The sequence below is a fragment of the Protopterus annectens genome, chromosome 8.part0, assembly GCF_019279795.1.
Source record: "Protopterus annectens isolate FY-2018-M chromosome 8.part0, PAN1.0, whole genome shotgun sequence".
NCBI lineage: Eukaryota > Metazoa > Chordata > Ceratodontiformes > Protopteridae > Protopterus > Protopterus annectens.
The window spans coordinates 159,629,057-159,649,199 of NC_056741.1; the positions used below are offsets into that span (position 1 = coordinate 159,629,057).

The following is a 20,143-nucleotide window of genomic DNA, read 5'->3' on the forward strand; positions in this document are numbered from 1 at the left end:
TGTGGATCCCTAGTGATATCTGCATTGCTTACTGTACTTATTTCCTTGTTTCACTTGAAAGAAAGTTACTGTTTGTCATTTTTGCATTTAAGTTACCTGTAACACATTGCATTTAAGTTACCTGGCACTTGCTCACTAAGTCAGCATTAAAAAATTAAAAGCACTGCACCCTCACAAACTCCCCTTGAGTACCTTGTTCCCCATTGCCCTTTTTTTTCCAATTATAAAGGAATTCCCAATATTATTCTAGCATGTCCAAAGGTCAGTTGTCAATCTCCTCTCCGGTCCAGCTGGTGAATCTGGGAATCTTGAGGCAATGTTACAACTGCCTCATGTACACAGACAACCCTCTCCTCCTCCCAACAAATTCCAACACGTGAGAGATGCAACCATATAGCCAAACTGGAGGCTAAGCTCTCTCAACTCAGTACTGGCGTAACCAGTCAGGAGGAGAAGGAAACCGCACTCACTACAGTTCCAGTCTCACATAGACCTACCACGACAGCAAACCAAACACATAAACACACAAAAACATACTCGGAGGCTCTAAATAAAAATCTGCCTAAGCAGCAGAGACCTCCAAAGCAGACACCCAAGCAACCGCTACCCCAAAACAAAACACGTGCAACACATAGCTCACAAAGCCAGTGTGCCGAACAGTCACAGCCCTTAAGGCTAAACAACACACCTGATACACTGGTAATAGGTGACTATCGTCAGGCACACTGACGTCCCGCTCACCAGGCTGAACAAGGAGAAGGTCACAGTGAGCTGCCTGTCGGGCGCTAGGATCCGCCACATAACACACGCACTCAGGTCACTCCAAGGCAAGTACAAATATGACTCAGTCATTGTCCATGCTGGTGTGAATGACCGGAGACGTACCTCCCTGGACTACATGAACAGAGACATAGAGGAGCTCTCTGAGCATGTAGCCCAGGCCGGTATGACCCTGACCTTGAGTAGCATCTTACCCTCACCAAGAATGATGCCACAATATGAAGACAAGATGATCAATTTCAGCAATTGGCTTAAGTATTGGTGTCATTCAAAGGGGATCCAATGCCTGTCAGCCTGGGATGACATGCTCAACAAGCCACGATGCTTCGCTAGGGACGGCTTGCACCTGTCACCCCTGGGCTTTGGATATTGGCAAAGGCTCTTGCTACCCCATAGTGCCTTTTTAGGCAAGGCTCAAAGACAAACCCACCTCCATAGGTATCACAAGGGATAAGAAACTAAGAGTAATGCTACTCAACGCCAGAAGTCTAAACCTCAAGATGCACTTTTCGAAACTCTCCTTAGCATGGAGAACATCGATATCTGTGCAGTAACAGAAACCTGGTTCAAGGCTCCCGAGAGCACGCCAGCACTACCAGGTTATACCTCATAACATGCTTTTCGGCCCCAAAACTTGGACCGAACCACAAAAGGAGGGGGAGTATCAATATTCGTCAAAGATACCCACACCTCCAGGTTGGTGGCACAGCACTAAGCATCAGAGACTATCCATGTGCAACTAACAGTGGATAAAACTGCCTTCCAGTTTATAGCCTGCGACAGACCACCCTCCCAAACCCAGGAACCCCACTCGGCCTTCTTGAGAACACTGGAAAATATGAAGGTCTCTCCAAACACCATTATATTGGGTGACTTCAACTACCCAAACATAGACTGGGAGCATTACTCTAGCTCCAACACCCTAGCCCAAAGGTTCCTAGAATTTATAAACTCAAATGCTATGGAACAACTTGTTACCACTCCCACAAGAGGGGAAAACATACTGGACCTGATCATCACCAACATGGGGACTCTATGTTCCAGACCAGAAGTGTATCCCTCACTGGTAAGATCAGACCATAAACTAATGTCACTGGATATTCACATCCTGACCCCACCCCCTGCCCAGAAAACCACAGTGAAAAACTTCTCTAAAGCAAATTTCACACTCCTCAAAACCGAGGTGGAATCCTTCAAAGCCCCCGGGACTGTGAAGAATACGGCCCAGACCGCAGAATCCTTTATAAACGCATTCTATGAATACCTTCAGGAATGCATGGATCATGCAATCCCAAATAAAACCAAGACCCAATCCTCCAAAGGCAGACGTCCTGTCTGGTGGACCCCAGCCATAAACAAACTATACAATAGAAGAAGGAAGCTACTACATGATAGAGCAAAATCCCAAAAAGGTTAGGCATCTCTGATCAGTATTAGCAAAAAACTATGGGCACTCATGAAATTGTCTAAGGCCAGCTTCGAGAGAAAAATTGCACAGGACACTAAGGATAATCACAAGGCTTTCTTTAGTTATGTTAGGAACCTGGGTGGGAATTCTCAGATATGTTCAGAATTAGTCCAAAATGACAAAAAATACACCGAACCCACAGACATTGCCAACATCCTAGCTGACAGGTTCAGCGCAAAACCCCCCCCACCAAAAGGGCGAATATCTATCCCAGCAGAGTGCTGCCCCCCTGACATCTCAGATGCTCAGGTAAGAGCTGCCCTCTCCAAAGCAAAAAACACAGCATCAATGGGACCAAACGGTGTCCCGGGCTGTGTCCTACATGAACTCCAAGAAGAGCTAAACCCAAACATAAAACTACTGTTCAATCTCAGCCTTACTACAGGATATGTACCCAAAGAGTGGCGTACAGCAACAGTGGTCCCTCTCCACAAAGGTGGTGCCTCAACGGATCCTGGAAACTATCACCCCATAAGCCTGACTAGCTTGGTCTGCAAAGCTATGGAAAGGATCATCATGGACCTCATAAATAAAGATATTGGGGACCTACAGACACTGGATCCTACCCAGTTTGGCTTTCTTAAGGGCAGATCCTGCCTCTTTAACCTGGTCGATTTCTTTGAAACAGTCACCAAGGTCATTGACGAGGGGAAGGTGGTCCACACAGCCTACCTGGTCCTCGCAAAAGCCTTCGATACAATACCCCACTCGGGCATTATAGATAAGCTCACCAGCTTAAATATAAACCCCTATGTCACTAGATGGGTTGCAAACTGGCTCAAGGACAGAACCCACATGGTTAGAATTGCTGGAGCCATGTCAGACTCCAAACCAGTTACAAGTGGCATCCAACAAGGATCAGTCCTGGGACCTCTCTTGTTCGGTATATATTTCTCAGAGGTACAGGCAAACACGGAAGGACTGTGGGTGACCAAGTTCGCAGATGACTGCAAACTGGGTGCCATAATCGACTCTCCAGCTGACACAAGCATCCTCCAAAAGGGCCTCATAGAAACAAACAATTGGTGCCAGAGCCATGGCCTCAAGCTAAATGCCAAAAAGTGTATAGTCATCCCCTTTGGCAAAAACAAAGTGTCCAGAAATTACCACATAGGTGGTAATCCATTAAGTACAGAAGAAGTAATTAGGGACCTGAGGACCCAAGTTGATAGCAATCTCTCATTTGACAACCACGTGGCCAAAGTGGTTAGAAAAACATTTTATATAGCCCACCTAATCATGAAGGGATTCACATCTAGATCAGGGGAGGTCATCGTGCCTCTTTGCTCATCCCTCATCAGGCCCATAATTGAGTACAATGCCTCTTTTGGGATGTACCTTACCAGACACCTGCAGCAACTGGAAAGACCCCAAAAGTACCTCACCAAGAGGATCAAAGGGCTCAAACAGATGCCATATGCTGCCCGGTTAAAGAAACTCCAGCTCTACTCAGTGGCATACCGCCTGCTCAGAGGCGATCTGTGCCTGATGTATAAAGCCATGTCCAACCCGGAATTAATGGACATGCTGCACCTCAGAAAATCCAAATCCCATCGAGCTACGCTCGAGAGACTTGAACCTCAGCACTGAAATAAATAGGACATGCTGGAGGGACAGATTCATAACCCAGAGGCTCTCTTCACTCTGGAATAAAATCCCGGTCCAGGTTAGGCAGAGTCCCTCATTGACTCTCTTCAAGAGGAATCTTGATGAGTGGATGGGAGATCGTAGGTTTACCCCGGGTATCACTTCTGTGTCACTGTTAGACAGAGGCACAGTATACTAACCTCGAAAAACGGCATAGCAAAATTAATTTAAAATGGGTGGCGAAAGCCAAACACACTCTGGCTAGGCTTATAAATGCCCTAGGGCAGATAGCCTAGTATGAACCTATGAACCTATGAACCAGATTACAAATGCAATATCTGTAAACATCCTGGCATCTTTTGCCTGGTGTAGCTGTCCCCTTTGCCCCACCCAAGCTACGCCTCTGGGTCTGTCGTTAAGATAAATATGTATTTGTGTGTGTGTGTGTGTGTGTGTGTGTGTGTGTGTGTGTGTGTGTGTGTATATGTGTGTGTCAGTGCTTCACCCTATGTCTATAACTGGCATAACTGTGTAGCTGTCTATGTCTGTCATTGCCACAGATTTAACCATAAATGCCTTTTGTGGGTGATCTCTACCATGGATTAGACCATGACTATCTTATTCCTTGGCCTTTCTCTTCCATGAGGAACAGCTGTCCCTGGTTAATTTTGCTTAACAGTAAAAGCATCTGGTAATCTAGTGTTGGTCTTACAGACGCAGTTCTCCAGTGATGCAGATAGATAGCTGTATATGAGTCACTGTAATGACACTTTTTTTCATACTTTATCCTATTCTCTTTCTCTCTCTCTCCCCTTCCAGAAATACCTATAAGAATGCGAATGTCTGTAGTACATATGGTATGCGTTTCTACTCATGTCCTTCTCAGAGATGATGGATACAAACAGACTAGGAAATTTCCAGTCAATAGTACTATAACCCATGAGATTTCAATGAATAGAAAGGAACAATACAGGGCTGGCTGTTATCCTGGGATGATAGTCTCAAAGGAATAGGGGGACTGAGTTGGGGACTTGGGTCTACAGGAAACATTTGGGAGCTCACAGAAGTGTGTTGCATAATTGCAGGGAGAAAGTGTAAAGATTGCAAAATGGTCCCATACTAACACAGTTAATGGAAACACTACAAGGTGTTTGATATACTTTGCAGGGAATGTGTTCTACCCAGAAGGGATTGGTTTCACATTCGAGCAGCTTAGGCATATAGGTAGCACTTGCAGTATTCAAAAGAAAGCCATGTCATCCCAGAAGTGAGCCAGTATAAAAAAAGGAAGGGCAAGCTTGGTGTGTAAGGATCTAGGGGAAGTAAACAAAACAGCAATCTAGACAAGAAGACAGAGAACATGGACAGGCGGAGAAAAGTACAGCTAGATGAAGAGGAATGGGAAGAAGTCTGGGATGGGGTACAACAATTGAGGAAGTGGTCACGCCTGAATGATCAACAGATGAGAATTCTATATAACAGGTACTTATAGGTTCATAGGTTCAGAGGTTGGTACTATGCCATCGGCCCTAGGGCCTATGCAAGCCTAGCCATAACAATTCCCTGGATATTTCTTCCCACAATATTTAGTTCTCCAGGCCCCTGTCTAGCAGGGTGACTGACATGATCCCCGGGGTGAATTTCCTATCTCACATCCAATCATCAAGGTTCCTTTTGAAGAGGGCCAATGAGGCGCTCTGCTTGATATGTATGGGCAGTCTATTCCAGAGTATGGGGAGTCTCTGGGTCAGGAACCTATCCCTCCAGCATGTTTTGTTCATTGTGATGACAAGATTTAGATCCCTGGAGCGTGTGGCTCTGAGGGATTGGGATTTCTTTAAGTGGAGCATGTCCAACAGCTCAGGGTTTGACATGGCCTTGTATGTTAAGCAGAGATCGCCTGAGTAGATGATATGCCACAGAGTATAGCTGGAGTTTTTTTAGACGGTCAGTATATGGCATCTGCTTTAGGCCTGTGATTCTTTTAGTGAGGTATTTCTGTGGCCTTTCCAGCTGTTGCAGATGTCTTGTGAGGTACATACAAAACGGGGCATTATACTCTATAATGGGTCTAATCAGGGATGAGTACAGTGGGACAATGACCTGCTTTTTTCTGGATGAAAAGCCCTTAGTGATGAGGTGTGCCACATAGAAGGATTTCCTGACTGTTGTGGCAAAGTGGTTATCGAAAGTGAGACCACTGTCCACCTGTGTCCCTAAGTCTCTCATCACACTTTTGATGTTTAGTGTCCTGCCACCTATGTGGTAATTCATGGGTACATGTTTTTTTTCAAAGGGGATAACTATACATTTCTTGGCATTAACCTTGAGCCCATGGCTCTGGCACCAGGCATCTGTTTCTGTAAGGCCCTTTTGTAGAATATCCACATCATTTGGGGATTCAATAATGGCTCCCAGTTTGCAGTCATCTGCAAACTTTGTTAGCCAGAGTCCCTTAGTGTTGGCCTGTACTTCAGAGAAGTAGATGCCAAATAAGAGTGGTCCCAGGACTGTACCCTGAGGTACTCCACTTGTCACTTGTCTGGAGCTGGATTTGGAGTCGGCTACTTTTACTGTCTGGGTTCTGTCAGTAAGCCAGTTAGCAACCCATTGAGTGACGTAGGGATTGATGCCCAGCTTAGTAAGTTTATCTATGATTCCAGAGTGGGGGATGGTGTCAAAAGCCTTGGCGAGGTCCAGATAGGCTGTGTGGACTGCCTTACCCTCGTCCACAGCTCTGGAGACTGATTCGAAGAAGTCAATCAGATTCAGGAGACAAGATCGGCCCTTCACAAACCCAAACTGGGTGGGGTCCAGTGTTTGAAGGTTGCCAATGTCTTTGTTTATAAGTTCCATGATAATGCGTTCCATGCCCTTGCAAATCAGGCTTGTCAGACTGATGGGATGGTAGTTACCAGAATCCAAGGTGGATCCTCCCTTGTGGAGCAGGATAACTGTAGCTGTGCACCACTCAGTGGGCATGAAGCCTGAGGTGAGGCTATGATTAAACATGACACTTAGGTGAAGTGCCAGTTCATTTTGTAGTTCATGTAGTACACAGCCTGGGATGTAATCTGGTCCCATGGATGCTGTATTCTTAGCTTTTGAGAGTGCGGTTTCTACCTGTGTGGCCGTGATTATCAGAATTTGGTAATCTTTTGGTATTGAGATGGGCCCTTTAGGGGTGAGAGTGGGATGATGTTGGCACTAAATCGATCTGCCAGGATATTGGCAATATCCTTGGGATCAGTATATTTAATGCTATTCTGTAGTAACTCAGAGCAGATCTGAGCATTGCCATTTAGATTCTTGACATAACTATAGAATGCCTTGTGGTTGTCTTTGGAATCTTTGGCAATTTTATTTTCGTAACTAGCTTTTGAGGATTTTATGAGGGATCTCAGCTTCTTACTGAAGCTGGTGAGAGAGTTTTTTGCATCCTGGGATTTTCCTATTTTTTGCAACAGTTTCTTCCTTCTAATGTATAGTTTGTTTATAGCAGGGGACCACCAGATTTGCTTCCTTTTTTTGGAGAAGAGCATCTTGGTTCTATTTGGGATGGCATGATTCATGCACGAGTGGATGTGCTCATACAGTGCCTTAGTGTAGGATTCTGCAGTCGAACTTCCAGATCCCATCTGCGTGGGTGTTGTGAAGTTTGTCACTTCTGACTTCAGTAGCTTGAAGTTGGCTTTGGGGAAGTTTTTTAAGGAGGTTTCCTTACTGGGGGTGGGGGTGGGATGTGGATGTCAAGGGTGATTTGCTTATGGTCAGACCTGACCAATGAGGGGGTGACCACTGGTGTGGAGCATCTATCTCCCATGTTGGTAATGACCAGGTCTAGGATATTGGAGCCCCTGGTGGGACAATGGATTAGTTGATCCAGGGCGTTGGAATTTATGAATTCCAAGAACCGTTGGGAAAAGGAGTTGGCACCTGAGTAGTTTTCCCAATTAATGGCAGTGTAGTTGAAATCACTCAGTATTAGGGTGTTTGGTTGTATCTTAATATTTTCCAGTATGTTTAGAAAGGTGTAGTGAGAATCTTGGGGCATGGTTGGGGATCTGTAGCAAGCTACAATTTGGATTGCAGTCTTACCTAGTGTTAGTTGCACCTGGAGAATTTCAGATGCATTGTGTTGGGCAACTAGCCTGGAGGTGTGAATATCCTTGGTGAATATGGACACTCCTCCACCTTTAGAGTTTCGGTCCTGGTTTTGTGGCCGAAAAGTGTGGTAAGAATTGTAGCCTGGTATTGCAGGGGTGCTCTCTGGAACCTTGAACCAGGTCTCAGTTACTGCACAGATATCGATGTTCTCCATTTTTAGGAGTGCATTTTGAGGTTTAAACGTCTAGCATTGAGTAGCATTACCTTCAGATTTTGCCTGCTTCTGTCTGTTACAGTGGTGGTTTTATCCTCTGAACCTTGCCTAAAAAAGGCACTATAGGGGTGGCAAGAGCTTTAGCCAGTAACCTGAATCCCAGGGGTGACAGGTGCAGACCATCTCTGGCAAAGCATTGTGGTTTATCGATTATGTCTTCCCAGGCAGACAAATACTGGATCCCCTGTAAATGACACCAGAAGCTTAGCCAATTGTTGAAGTCAATCATTTTGTCTTTATACTGTGGTATCATTCTGGGCGAAGGCAGGATGCTACTCAGGGCTAGGGTCATACCTGCCTGGGTCACATGATTCAAGAGCTCTTCCATATCTCTTTTCATGTAGTCCAGGGAGGTACGTCTCAAGTCATTCACTCCAGCATGGACAATGACAGAGTCATATTTGTACTTGTTGTAGAGTGACTTGAGTGCATGCGTTATGTGGCGGATCCTGGCACCCGACAGGCAGCTGACTGTAATTTTCTCCTTGTTCAGTCTGGTGAGTGGGACATCAGTGTGCCTGACTATAGAGTCACCTATGACTAAAGTGTTGGGTACATTGTCTTGCCTTAGGGGCTGTTGTTGGGTGGCACACTGGTGTTGTGAGCTATGTGTCACTTTGGTTGTGACTGGTGTTTGTTTGCGTTTCAGCTTCGGAGGTCCTTGTTGCTTGGGCAGGTTAATGTTAAGGGCCTCTGAAAATGTGGGTTTAGTGTTGCTATGTGTGGGTGTTGATGGTGTGGGTTTTGAAGGGCTATGAGTTGCTTGAGGTGTGATGCAGGTGTTAACCTTCTCCTCTTGACTCTCTAGCACAATCTTGGCCGAAGAGAGCTTTGCTGCCAGTTTGGCTATGTAAGTGCATCTCTCGCAGGTTATAGTGTTGGGTGGTAGGAGGACAGGATTGTCTGTGTACATGAGGCAGTTGCCGCATTGCCCCAGTATGCTCAGATTCACCAGGTAGACAGGAGAAATCACCGGAAGCTGACCCTTGGACATGCCTGTTTAGGTGCTTTTATGTAAAGTTTAAGAGCTGTTTTCCCTTACCTTTGCAAGGTACTTTGCAATTATAGGCTGTTTAGTGCCTATGATTAATTTCTCCTTATTGACAAGGAGAGCTGAGTGCTTGTTTCTGTTTCAGGCTTCCTAGTGCTTTCCAGCAGGTTCTAGAGCAAGTGCTAGTCACAGGGGTTCAGATTTTAGTACTACTACTGAGAAACCAGCTAGTTTTAAGGGAAAATTTGAAGAGCAGACTTTCTGGCACCTGGAATAGTTTAACTGTAGCCTCACAGTGCTGCAAGATGTGAAAAATGTGTAAACACATGCATTTTTAAGCCAGAAAGTTGAAAGGGATAGAAATCAGCCCAAAAGGCTAATTACAATTTCAGAGCTGGAAACCACTCCTCTAGCGTTAGATAGGCAGTACAATGCTCACCAGTCCCACTGGTAGGCAGTAGGACTTCCCTCTACCAATGCAAGGTCTGGATAGCTCTGAGCACAGAAAATAAAGTCCTGAGACAAGCAAAGTCTGGGATATGGACTGGCTAGAAAAGGTGGGAAACGAGCAAACAAGATAGTTTTTTTTTTTTGTTGAAACAGGCTAAACAATGCAATAATACAGTAAATAAACACAGAAAAGGCTAACACACTTGAGTGTGTAGTCCTAGACAGTAAATGCAATTAAAACTCTACAAAATTAGCAATTTAAAACATTTTTAAATGAAGCAAGGCAAGTGCACAACTGAAAAATGATTTAAGAGGAAGTAACACAGCAGAATAAGTAGCTAGTCTACATATACAGAGAAGTCTGTATATACAGAAAAGCAGCTAAAACATGCAAACACTTCAGATGCAGTGCAACCTACAGCACTTGAGTTGTAACAATATTAAGGCAATTACAGTTATAATAAATGCTCTGAAATATACTCTATATTTCCAAAATGTTTGAGAAGCACAGTCAGAACACAAGGAGATTCAGGCAATTTTTTTTTTGAAAGGGAAAAAGGAGAAACAGAAGGCCTTATCAAATGTTCTCTCTGTATTAGGTAGAATGAGCGAATGACACTAGACTGGGAGGAGTGTCCCAGATCAGATTTACAGTAGGGGTGGGCTACTGCAAAGCCACCAAGTATAACAGCAAGACACCAACTGGGAGGGTGGGGACAAAAACAATAGCCTACAGACAGTAAGCACTAGAGAAAGCCACAAAATGAAAGTTTTTAAACAGATAAAGATTTGTAAAGATACAGAATGCTTTTAACTGCAAACAAACAGTTACCCGTGCAGTTTAGTTAATAGCAATAAAATACACTCAAAAACTAAGCAGCAGACAATAAAAGTGCTATATATAAATTGCTAGAAACAATAATCTGTATAAATAATAAAAAAAACAGGATACTTATATATCTCAGCTAACAGTTGTAGTCAACACCTCTCATCCACTCTGCTTAGTGTGTATAGACAGAAACCCTATCAAAGTTAGGGCTTAAATACCAGAACAACAATTTTTTTTTTTTACAAAAACACAAAAGAACCAGCCCCCACTAGCCAGCAGACAATTAACACAATCTAGCCAAGGTAAAGAAAGGCTTCAGCTAAAAACAATAGCCTACAGACGGTAAGCACTAGAGAAAGTCACAAAATGAAAGTTTTTAAACAGATGAAGATTTGTAAACATACAGAATGCTTTTAACTGCAAACAAATCAGTTACCGGTGCAGATTAGTTAATAGCAATACAATACACTCAAAAACTAAGCAGCAGACAATAAAAGTGCTATATATAAATTGCTAGAAACAATAATCTGTATAAATAATAAAAAAAAACAGGATACTTATATATCTCAGCTAACAGTTGTAGTCAACACCTCTCATCCACTCTGCTCACCCAAACTGCTATATAAAGAAGGCAGGAAGCAAAATTGAAACTGCTAGAGATGTGAAAGTGAGGGACCAGGTTTAAAGTAGATGTTTTGGGATTGTCAAGTGGCAAAAGGGAGGTGGGTAGCCTTACCAGGAAGTAATTGGAATGTTTATTCCAATAGCAAGAACTTGGCTGGAAGCTTTGATTATTGGGGATATTTTGCTTAAGGAAAGGTGAACAAATAATAAAATGTTAAACGTAAGCTGGACTTTGCCCAGTCTTTTAAAAATGTCTTTTGGGAAAAATCTGGAAGACTTTAGTACATGATACTTCTTTTAGCTTCTACAACTATATTTTGATACAAATGAAACATCTCTTGCAATCATTTAAATACATGAGGCCTGTTAAGAGGCCACCTTAGGAATGGAAAAAAAATCTTTTATTTTGGATATCAACTGTAGAAACAGTGATACAATTTATCTGACTACTGATGGCAAAGATACCAATGATGCGTTAGTAACTGATCTGTGTAAATGAAGTAAATAGTTTTGCTATGAAGTTTTCAAGATGTTCAATGTTAGATGTGTTTAGCTTTTTACATGTTGATGTATTTATGTCATTTATTTGAAACTAATACAAAATAACGAAAAAATATGCATCACATAATCGTGTTCAATGCCAAACAAAGTAGACCACCCAACAGTTTTTGTGACATATTATAGAGACCTGTACCATTATTATACGCCGTAGTCTCCGAGACAGGCGGACAGAATTTGCATGTAGGCCTTCCCAAGCCTTGAATGGTCTTTCATGGTTATCCACAAACGTGTTCCAGCAGTAGAAATACTCTGGAAAAAAAAAAGAGAGGCTTTTATATTCAGTTATACTAGCATAAGATCACATTCATAGAATTTTTGAAGAATTAACATAAATTATTGAAATTCATATAATAAAGCATCAGTTGACTTATCTCCCACCTTATTCTTTTCATGATTTACTTTTTTTAATGTTTCAATTCCTTTCCCTTTCTTTTTCCACATTTCCAACATGCTTCCTTACTTGTTTCTTTCTACCATTTTCTTTCTTGCTTCCTACTATTATCTTTGTACATTATGTTTCCTTCACTCCCATCTTCCTTTGGTTTTCATCTCTTCCCTCATGCACTATTTCACATATTGCAAACATAACCTGTATTGAACAATCAGTATGACTTATTCAAAATTAATGGATGACACAAGCATTGAGGATGACATGCAAATGCAGTTTCCTGGTTAAAAGTCAGGCCTGTATTATAAAGTTAAATTCCTTAACAGTAGCAGAAGAATTCAGTTGTATTGGAATTTAAATAAAGATATAGTAAATCTAGTATCATAATGTGTAAAAATGAAAGACTGGCATTTTAAATGTGGGTTGTGGTGATTTATTCTAAAGTAAAAGATCTTTTCAGGTTCACAAAATTAACCACTGACTAACCACTAGTCGCACCTCCTTTGTGGAGAGGGATGACTGTATCAGTGCGCCATTCGGTAGGGACAAAGCCTGAGGTGAGACTGTGATTGAACAGGGCACACAGGTGAGGTGCCAGTTCACTCTGTAGTTCATATAGAACACAACCAGGGATATTGTCAGATCCCATAGAAGCTGTATTCTTGGCCTTAGACAGTGGTCTTTTAACCTGTGCAGCAGTAATACTGGATGCCTGTCAATCTACTGATATTTTGATTGGTCCTTTGGGGGAGAGAGGGGTAAAGTTGACACTGAATCTGTCAGCCAGTATACTGGCAATATCTGTTGGCACAGTAGCTCAAACCAAATCTGGGTAGTGCCGTGGAGATCCTTTACATAACTATAGAAGGCCTTGCAGTTGTCTTTACTGTCTGCTGCAATTCTGTTTTCATAGCTAGCTTTAAAGGATTTGATGAGGGATCTCAACTTTTTGTTGAGGCTGATAAGGGTGTTTTTCCAATCTTGGGACTTCATCTTATTCCACATCAGTTTCCTCCTTCTGTTGTAGAGTTTGTTTATGGCAGGGGACCACCAGATTGGCTTCCGTTTTTTGGAGGAGAACGTCTTGGTTGATTTGGGTATGGTGAGATCCATGCATTTGTGTACGTGTCTGTACAGTGCACTGGTGTATGATTCTGCGGTCATGCAACTATTCTCCATTTGCATGGGTGCCGTGAAGTTAGCCACCTCTTTTTTTAGGAGCTCAAAGTTAGCTTTGGAGAAGTCTTTCATGGTGGTTACCTTTGCGGGGGCAGTGGGAGGGATGTGAATTTCCAAGGTGATTAGTTTGTGGTCGGATCTAACCACGGCAGAGCTGACGGTGTACAGCAATGGTCGCCCGTGTTAGTAATGAACAGGTCAAGGATGTTGCTACCTCTAGTGGGGTAAGAACGAGCTGGTCCAGGGCATTGGAATTAATGAACTCCAGAAAACGTTGGGCAAGTGTACTGGTACATGAGTAGTTTACCCAGTTAATGGAGGGGTATTGAAGTCACCTAGTAAGAGAGTGTTAGGTTGGACCCTAATATTCTCCAGGGTGCTTAGGAACGTGGAGTGCGAGTCTTGGGACATGGTTGGGGACCTGAGTCAAATAATAAAGCAAAAGTGAAGGATAACGTAAAATTGTACATTAATAGTAATGGAAATTGAGAAAATTTGTCAAACTGTGCATAGTTAGTACAGCACAGTTGAAATTCAAGCGATGTTTGCTAATTTGTCTATAAATACAAGAGAAAGAGATGCCTAGAATTTAATTAATTTTGCAGAGAAGTGTAAAAAGAAAAATAAGTGTGTAAAAATCATTTTGACATTATTCAAAAAAACAGGAAATGAAATGCAAGTAGTATTAAAATGGCTAGAGTTGATACAATAATACCAGGAAATTGCAGAGTAAGGAGACATTGCAACAAGAGAAGCACAAAATTAATTTATTTTCAATGAAGAATATGCTTCATATATTGATTTATAGAAGACAAACACTGATTAAATACAGAGAACTGAATTTAAACTAAAGAGATGTACAGAGTATAGGAATTTATCAGAGAATACTTTTAAAATATTGTGACTGAAGAGCATCAGAGGTAATGCATTGTGTTCATTACTGACATGTTTAGAACACCAGACAAAGCCATCATGTCAGAAGTTACTGACATCTGAAACTAAAAACAAAACATATAAGATCATTTTTCATACAGTCACACTGGTTCAGAAAGGTAATGTACCTAATAATTTGACTCGTTTGACTTGTGAGAAGCTGGGCATGGGGAAATGTTTCTACAGTCAGTAAAAGTGCAAGTGACAAGTGTCATCTTGAATAATCCACAGAGCTATAACAAAAATATATATGGCATGACTAAGCTCATCTAATTTATTTACATGTCGGGCTAGCCTATCACGAGGATATCATGCTCAGATAAATCCAAATACTATGTTATTAATACATGCTTCAAGTAAAGTACCTGTAGCTCTCAGGAGTAGAATTGATCAATAATTAATGCAGATGGCAAGCTTAAATGCAGAACAGCGATAGACATAGCCAAAAGAATAGGTGTAGTACAGGGGTGTAGACAGTGAATTCCATTTTGTACTCGCAGATGCTTATTACTACCCCCAATCCACTTGGCATATGAAAAATGGTCATATCCCTCAAGCTGTTGCCTCACAATTTAATCAATCAAAAACTATTAAGAGTTATTGTTTTTAGATTTGCAATCTTCTCTATAAACAAGCAATATACACATTTTAGAGACATTAATGTATATGGTTATAAACATCATATGGCTTAATAAAGCCCCAGTGTTTCAAACAGGTAAAGAAAATCTGACATGGCTTAGTGGTATATCACTTTGCCTATGGTGTGCAGGGTCCTGGGTCTGAGCCTTGCAGAGGCTGTTTATTTTAGGGGCTGGAGGTCAGAATAATGGTTAAGCTATTTACCTTACAGACACAAGGTGCAGGGTTTGATTCGCACAGGGGGTAACTGGCTAGGCTTGAAATGTCCCACAAGGGTAGTTAACCTAGTACTAACCTATAAACAAAATGTCCTCATTAGAGTACAGAGAGTATACCTGGCTACACCCCTGGTGTAGTATGATCATTATTGTAAGCAGGACATGCTTTGCATTTATATTTATTCACAAGATCTGAATAAAATAATTACAAGAGAGCATTGGGCATACTTAGATTTTTCGCACTGACAGACTCATCCGACTCCATATCCCCTGTACATTGCAATGCCATTGCTTCCTGACTAACCTACATGGCAACTCCATACACAGAAACCCCTACTTACATACCAAACTCATATACATGTATAATTCCTATCCTAGCTCAGTCAAGACTCAAGATCAACTTTAGCCTTTCCACCTCCTATTCATCCTTTGTTTGCCTCTTTAACTCCACTTCTACTCTCTCCTGCCAGTATATTTATGTATGCGCTCAACCAGTCTCTCAACTAAATCTCTGAAAGCTTGCAGCACTTTCACTGTCACCACCAACACCCACATCATTAATTTGTCTCCATATTGCCATACTTTTCTTGATATCTGGAAAGCTTCTTTCATTGCCCCAATTTTCAAATCACCCACTGACAATGCAATGTCCAAGATCTGCCCTATCACATGCTTCCCATCCTAAACAAATTATTTGAGAAAGTCTGCGCGTCTCAACTTCCTTCTCATCTAAAGTCAGAAAACCTACTTCATCATATTTATATAGCTTTAGACAAGAGTACAGCAAGTTAAGAATAAAACTGTCCTTATCTATTATATTCTTTACTGCCATTGAAAATAAATCACTTACTGCTACATTGCATTATTGACCTCAGTAAGGCTTTGCACTCTGTGCACCACCACATCTTACTAGCAGAACTTAAGGTTTATGGTGTTGGTACCACCATTTTAAACTGACTAGCAAACTGCTTAGATAGCTGATGTATTGCAGTGTGTATAAACAAGACCTTCACCTCTTCCTTTAAGGTGTAAAAGCACATCCTCAGGGACTAGTCCTTGACTCACTCTTTCACATCTTATTTGTGAATGGGTCTACGTAGATGACATGCTATTCACCGGGTCTTCTCCATATCTAGATGTAATGAAAGTAAATCTAGAGAAATACCTCTCCACCCTCTCCTCTTGCAAATATCTCTCCACCCTCTCCTCTTGTCTCCCAGACAAGTAGCTAACAATGATCTCAGACAGGGATGATGCTTTTTGGTAGCAAACCTAATAACTCTTATGTTGAGCCAAGGTGGGTCACCATATCACCCTTTTCATTAAACTAGAAACTGTACAAACCTTTTATTAGTTTAACAATATGCATCTTTATCCTTTACAACATATGCTGATCATATTCAGATCTAAATCTTTACCATGCATAAAAGATAATAACCGTATAAGGAAATTCCTCACTAAACAAGCATGCTTGGCCCTCAGAAAGGGCATCTTCCTACCATTTCTAAAATACGAACTTCTGTTTTTTTTTTCCACAAACAGGCACTAAAAATGCCATTGTAAAGATATCGTTAAAGAAAACCTGCAAGTTTCTGGTTACTGTCTCTGAAAGGAAACACAACTGGCAGTTCTTAGCAAAAGCAAATTGCCTGTCATTCACTCATAGGAAGGAGCACGTGCTAACTTTACATTCTCATTTACAAATTTTAATTGGGAAGACAGCATCTCCCTGTAATTCTGTCTATACACTTGCCTATTAGACTCCTTCTACCAAATAGCTATAACCTAAAACACCTAAAATCCTGAAATTATTCCTTCATTTATTTAAAGGCCTTATTTTTTCATCGCACAACTTCCTGGACCTCCATCTCTTACAGAATTTGTCTGCTTTACATTCCTTCCTTCCTTTTAAAATGGAATTAAGGCATTATCTATCTCAACCTCCCAGTTTCATCAGTTGGTGTGGATTAACCTAAGCTCTAAGCCTTCTCTAGTCTAACCTTTTGTCTGCTCCCTCCTACTCCCCTCTATACCCCCTGTGATACTCCATGATAACAAGATCTACTATCCTTTCATCCTAATCTTGCCTTCTAACCCAACTTCTTTTATCTTTTTTCCTGTAAAGCACTTTCTGTAGCGTACTCACCTCTCAGTCAGGTGCTACTTGCCTTTCCAACTTTTTTATCACCTCCTAACGTTCTTCATCTTTGATCTTTGACCTTGTACTGTTACTGTTACCATCATGCTACTGACCTATCTGCTGACATTTTGTGTGTGCTAATAATGTAATATAATTCCATGTTTCTTCACACCTATTCATCTTACTATAATTAATGGGCAGTATGATTGTTGTTACTATGTTACTGGATACCTCTTTATCCATTAAGTCACACTTTGATCATGCTAGCAATCTGCTAATTTGATTACTGTGACTGCTATTCAATAAACTGAAATTCTTGCAAAATATGTGTTTGCCAATTAGTGTTTTTTTTTCCAGTGTTATGCAAGGTTGTTTATCTCTGTTATTGTAAATAGAATGTGGCTGAAATGGGGTCCTCATAGAACAAACCACCTACCTGCTCAAAAGAAAGAAAGTAAGAAAACTGTCAGTCATGTGCACTTATTTCACCATTAAGTACATACAGACAACCCTCTCGTCCTACCACCCAACACTACAACCTGTGAGAGATGCACTTATATAGCCAAACTGGAAACAAAGCTCTATTCACCCAAGACTGGACTAAACAGTCAAGAGGAAAAGGTAAACACTGGCACCACACCACACACATCACATAGTCCCTCAAAACCTACACCACCAAAACACACACATAGAAACACAAAACACACACCTACGTTCATGGAGGCTCTCAGTCAAAACCTGCCCAAGCAACAGGGACCTCTAAAGCAGAAACACAAGCAATCTCCATCCCCCCAACACAACAAAAATGACACATAGCCCACAAATTCAGTTTGCCACTCAACCACAGCCTATAAGGCATAACAACATACCCCAACACTCTAGTCATAGGTGACTCTATAGTCAGGCACACTGATGTTCCACTCACCAGGCTAAACAAAGAGAAAGTTACTGTCAGCTGCCTGTCGGGTGCCAGGATCCATCACATAACACATGCACTCAGGTCACTCCACAACAAGTACAAATATGACTCCGTCATTGTCCATGTTGGTGTGAATGACCTGAGATGTACCTCCCTGGACTACATGAAAAGGGACATGGAGGAGCTGTCTGATCTTGTAGCCCAGGCAGGTATGACCCTAGCCCTGAGTAGCATCCTGCCATCACCCAGAATGATACCACAGTACAAGGACAAAATGATTGACTTCATCAATTGGCTAAGCTTCTGGTGTCATTCTAAGGGGATCCAGTATCTGTCTGCCTGGGATGACGTGATCGACAAACCACAATGCTTTGCCAGAGATGGCCTGCATCTGTCGCCCCTGGGATTCCCGATACTGGCTAAGGCTCTAGCCACCCCTATAGTGCCTTTTTTAGGCAAGGTTCAAATGACAAATTCACCACAATAACAGGTACAAGCAAACAGAATCTGAGGGTATTGCTACTCAATGCTAGAAGTCTAAACCTCAAAATGCACTCACACGAGGCACTCCTTAAAATGGAGGACATCGATATCTGTGCAGTAACAGAGTCCTGGTTCAAGGCTCCAGAGAGTACCCCTGCATTACCAGGCTATAATTCATACCACACCTTTTGGCCACCTAACCTGGACCGAAACACTAAAGGTGGAGGTGTGTCCATATTCATTAAGGATATCCACACCTCCAGGCTAGTTGCTCAGCATAATGCATCTGAGATTATCCAAGTGCAACTAACTCTGGGCAAGACCACAATCCAAATTGTAGCTTGCTCCAGATCCCCCACCATGCCCCAGGATTCCCACTCCTCATTTCTTGATACACTGGAAAATATTAGGGTACAACCTAACACCCTAATAATGGGCGATTTCAACTACCCCACCATTAACTGGGAAAACTACTCATGTAACAACTCTTGTGCTCAACATTTTCTGGAATTTATAAATTCCAATGCCTTGGATCAATTTATCCACACCCCCACCAGGGGCATCAGTATCCTAGACCTGGTTATTACCAACATGGGCAACTGGTGCTCCACACCAGAGGTCAATTCCTCATTGGTCAGATCCGACCACAAGCTAATCACCCTAGACATCCACAGCCCTCCCCCACCCCCCATTAGGGAAACCACCACAAAAATTTCTCCAAAGCCAACTTCACACTTCTTAAGACAGAAGTGGCAAACTTCACAACATCCATGCTGATGGACAATAGAGGTATGACTGTTGAATCCTACACAAATGCACTTTATAAGCACTTACACAACTGCATGGATCATGCAATCCCTAACAGAACCAAGATGCTATCCTCCAAAAAAAGGAAGCCAATCTGGTGGTCCCCTGCCATAAACAAACTCTAGAACAGAAGAAAGAAACTGTTGCAAAAAAGAGTAAAATCCTATGATTGGAGGAACTCCCTGGTCAGCCTCAGTAAGAAACTGAGATCCCTCATAAAATCCTCCAAAGCTAGTTATGAAAACAAAATTGCCACTGACTCTAAAGACAACCACAAAGCATTCTATAGCTATGTCAAGAATCTCAATGGCAACACTCAGATCTGCTCTGAGTTACAGCACAATGGCACTAAATATACAGAACCAACTGATATTGCCAACATCCTGGCAGATAGGTTCAGTGCTAACTTTACCCCCTCTCATCCCCTAAAGGGCCCATCTCTATACCGGAAGAATGCAAAGTTCCTGTAATCACAGCTGCACAGGTAAAAAACACACTCTCCAAAGCCAAGAACACAGCATCCATGGGACCTGACAACATCCCAGGCTGCATTCTACATGAACTACAGAACAAACTGGTACCCCACCTAAATATCATGTTCAATCATATCCTTACCTCAGGCTATGTGCCCACTGAATGGCGCACAGTGATGGTTATCCCACTCCACAAAGGGTGAGCCACCACAGACCTCGAAACTACCTCCTCGTTTGCCTGACAAGCCTGGTCTGCAAGGCTATGGAATGTATCATTATGGAATTGATAAACA

The 20,143-nt window shown here is 42.1% G+C and overlaps 1 protein-coding gene across 1 annotated transcript in view; it reads right to left on the reverse strand.

Moving 5' to 3' along the window:
- Positions 1-2,872: 2,872 nt before the first annotated feature.
- Positions 2,873-20,143, reverse strand: part of AICDA (activation induced cytidine deaminase) — a gene marked incomplete at its 3' end in the record, with an annotated part of 62,945 nt that continues 45,674 nt past the window's right edge. The window contains exons 3-4 of the mRNA XM_044079141.1: positions 11,808-11,920; positions 2,873-2,902 (exon numbers count right to left, since the gene is read on the reverse strand). Coding sequence (XP_043935076.1) covers positions 2,873-2,902; positions 11,808-11,920 — 143 coding nt within the window. The remainder of the gene's footprint in view (positions 2,903-11,807; positions 11,921-20,143) is intronic.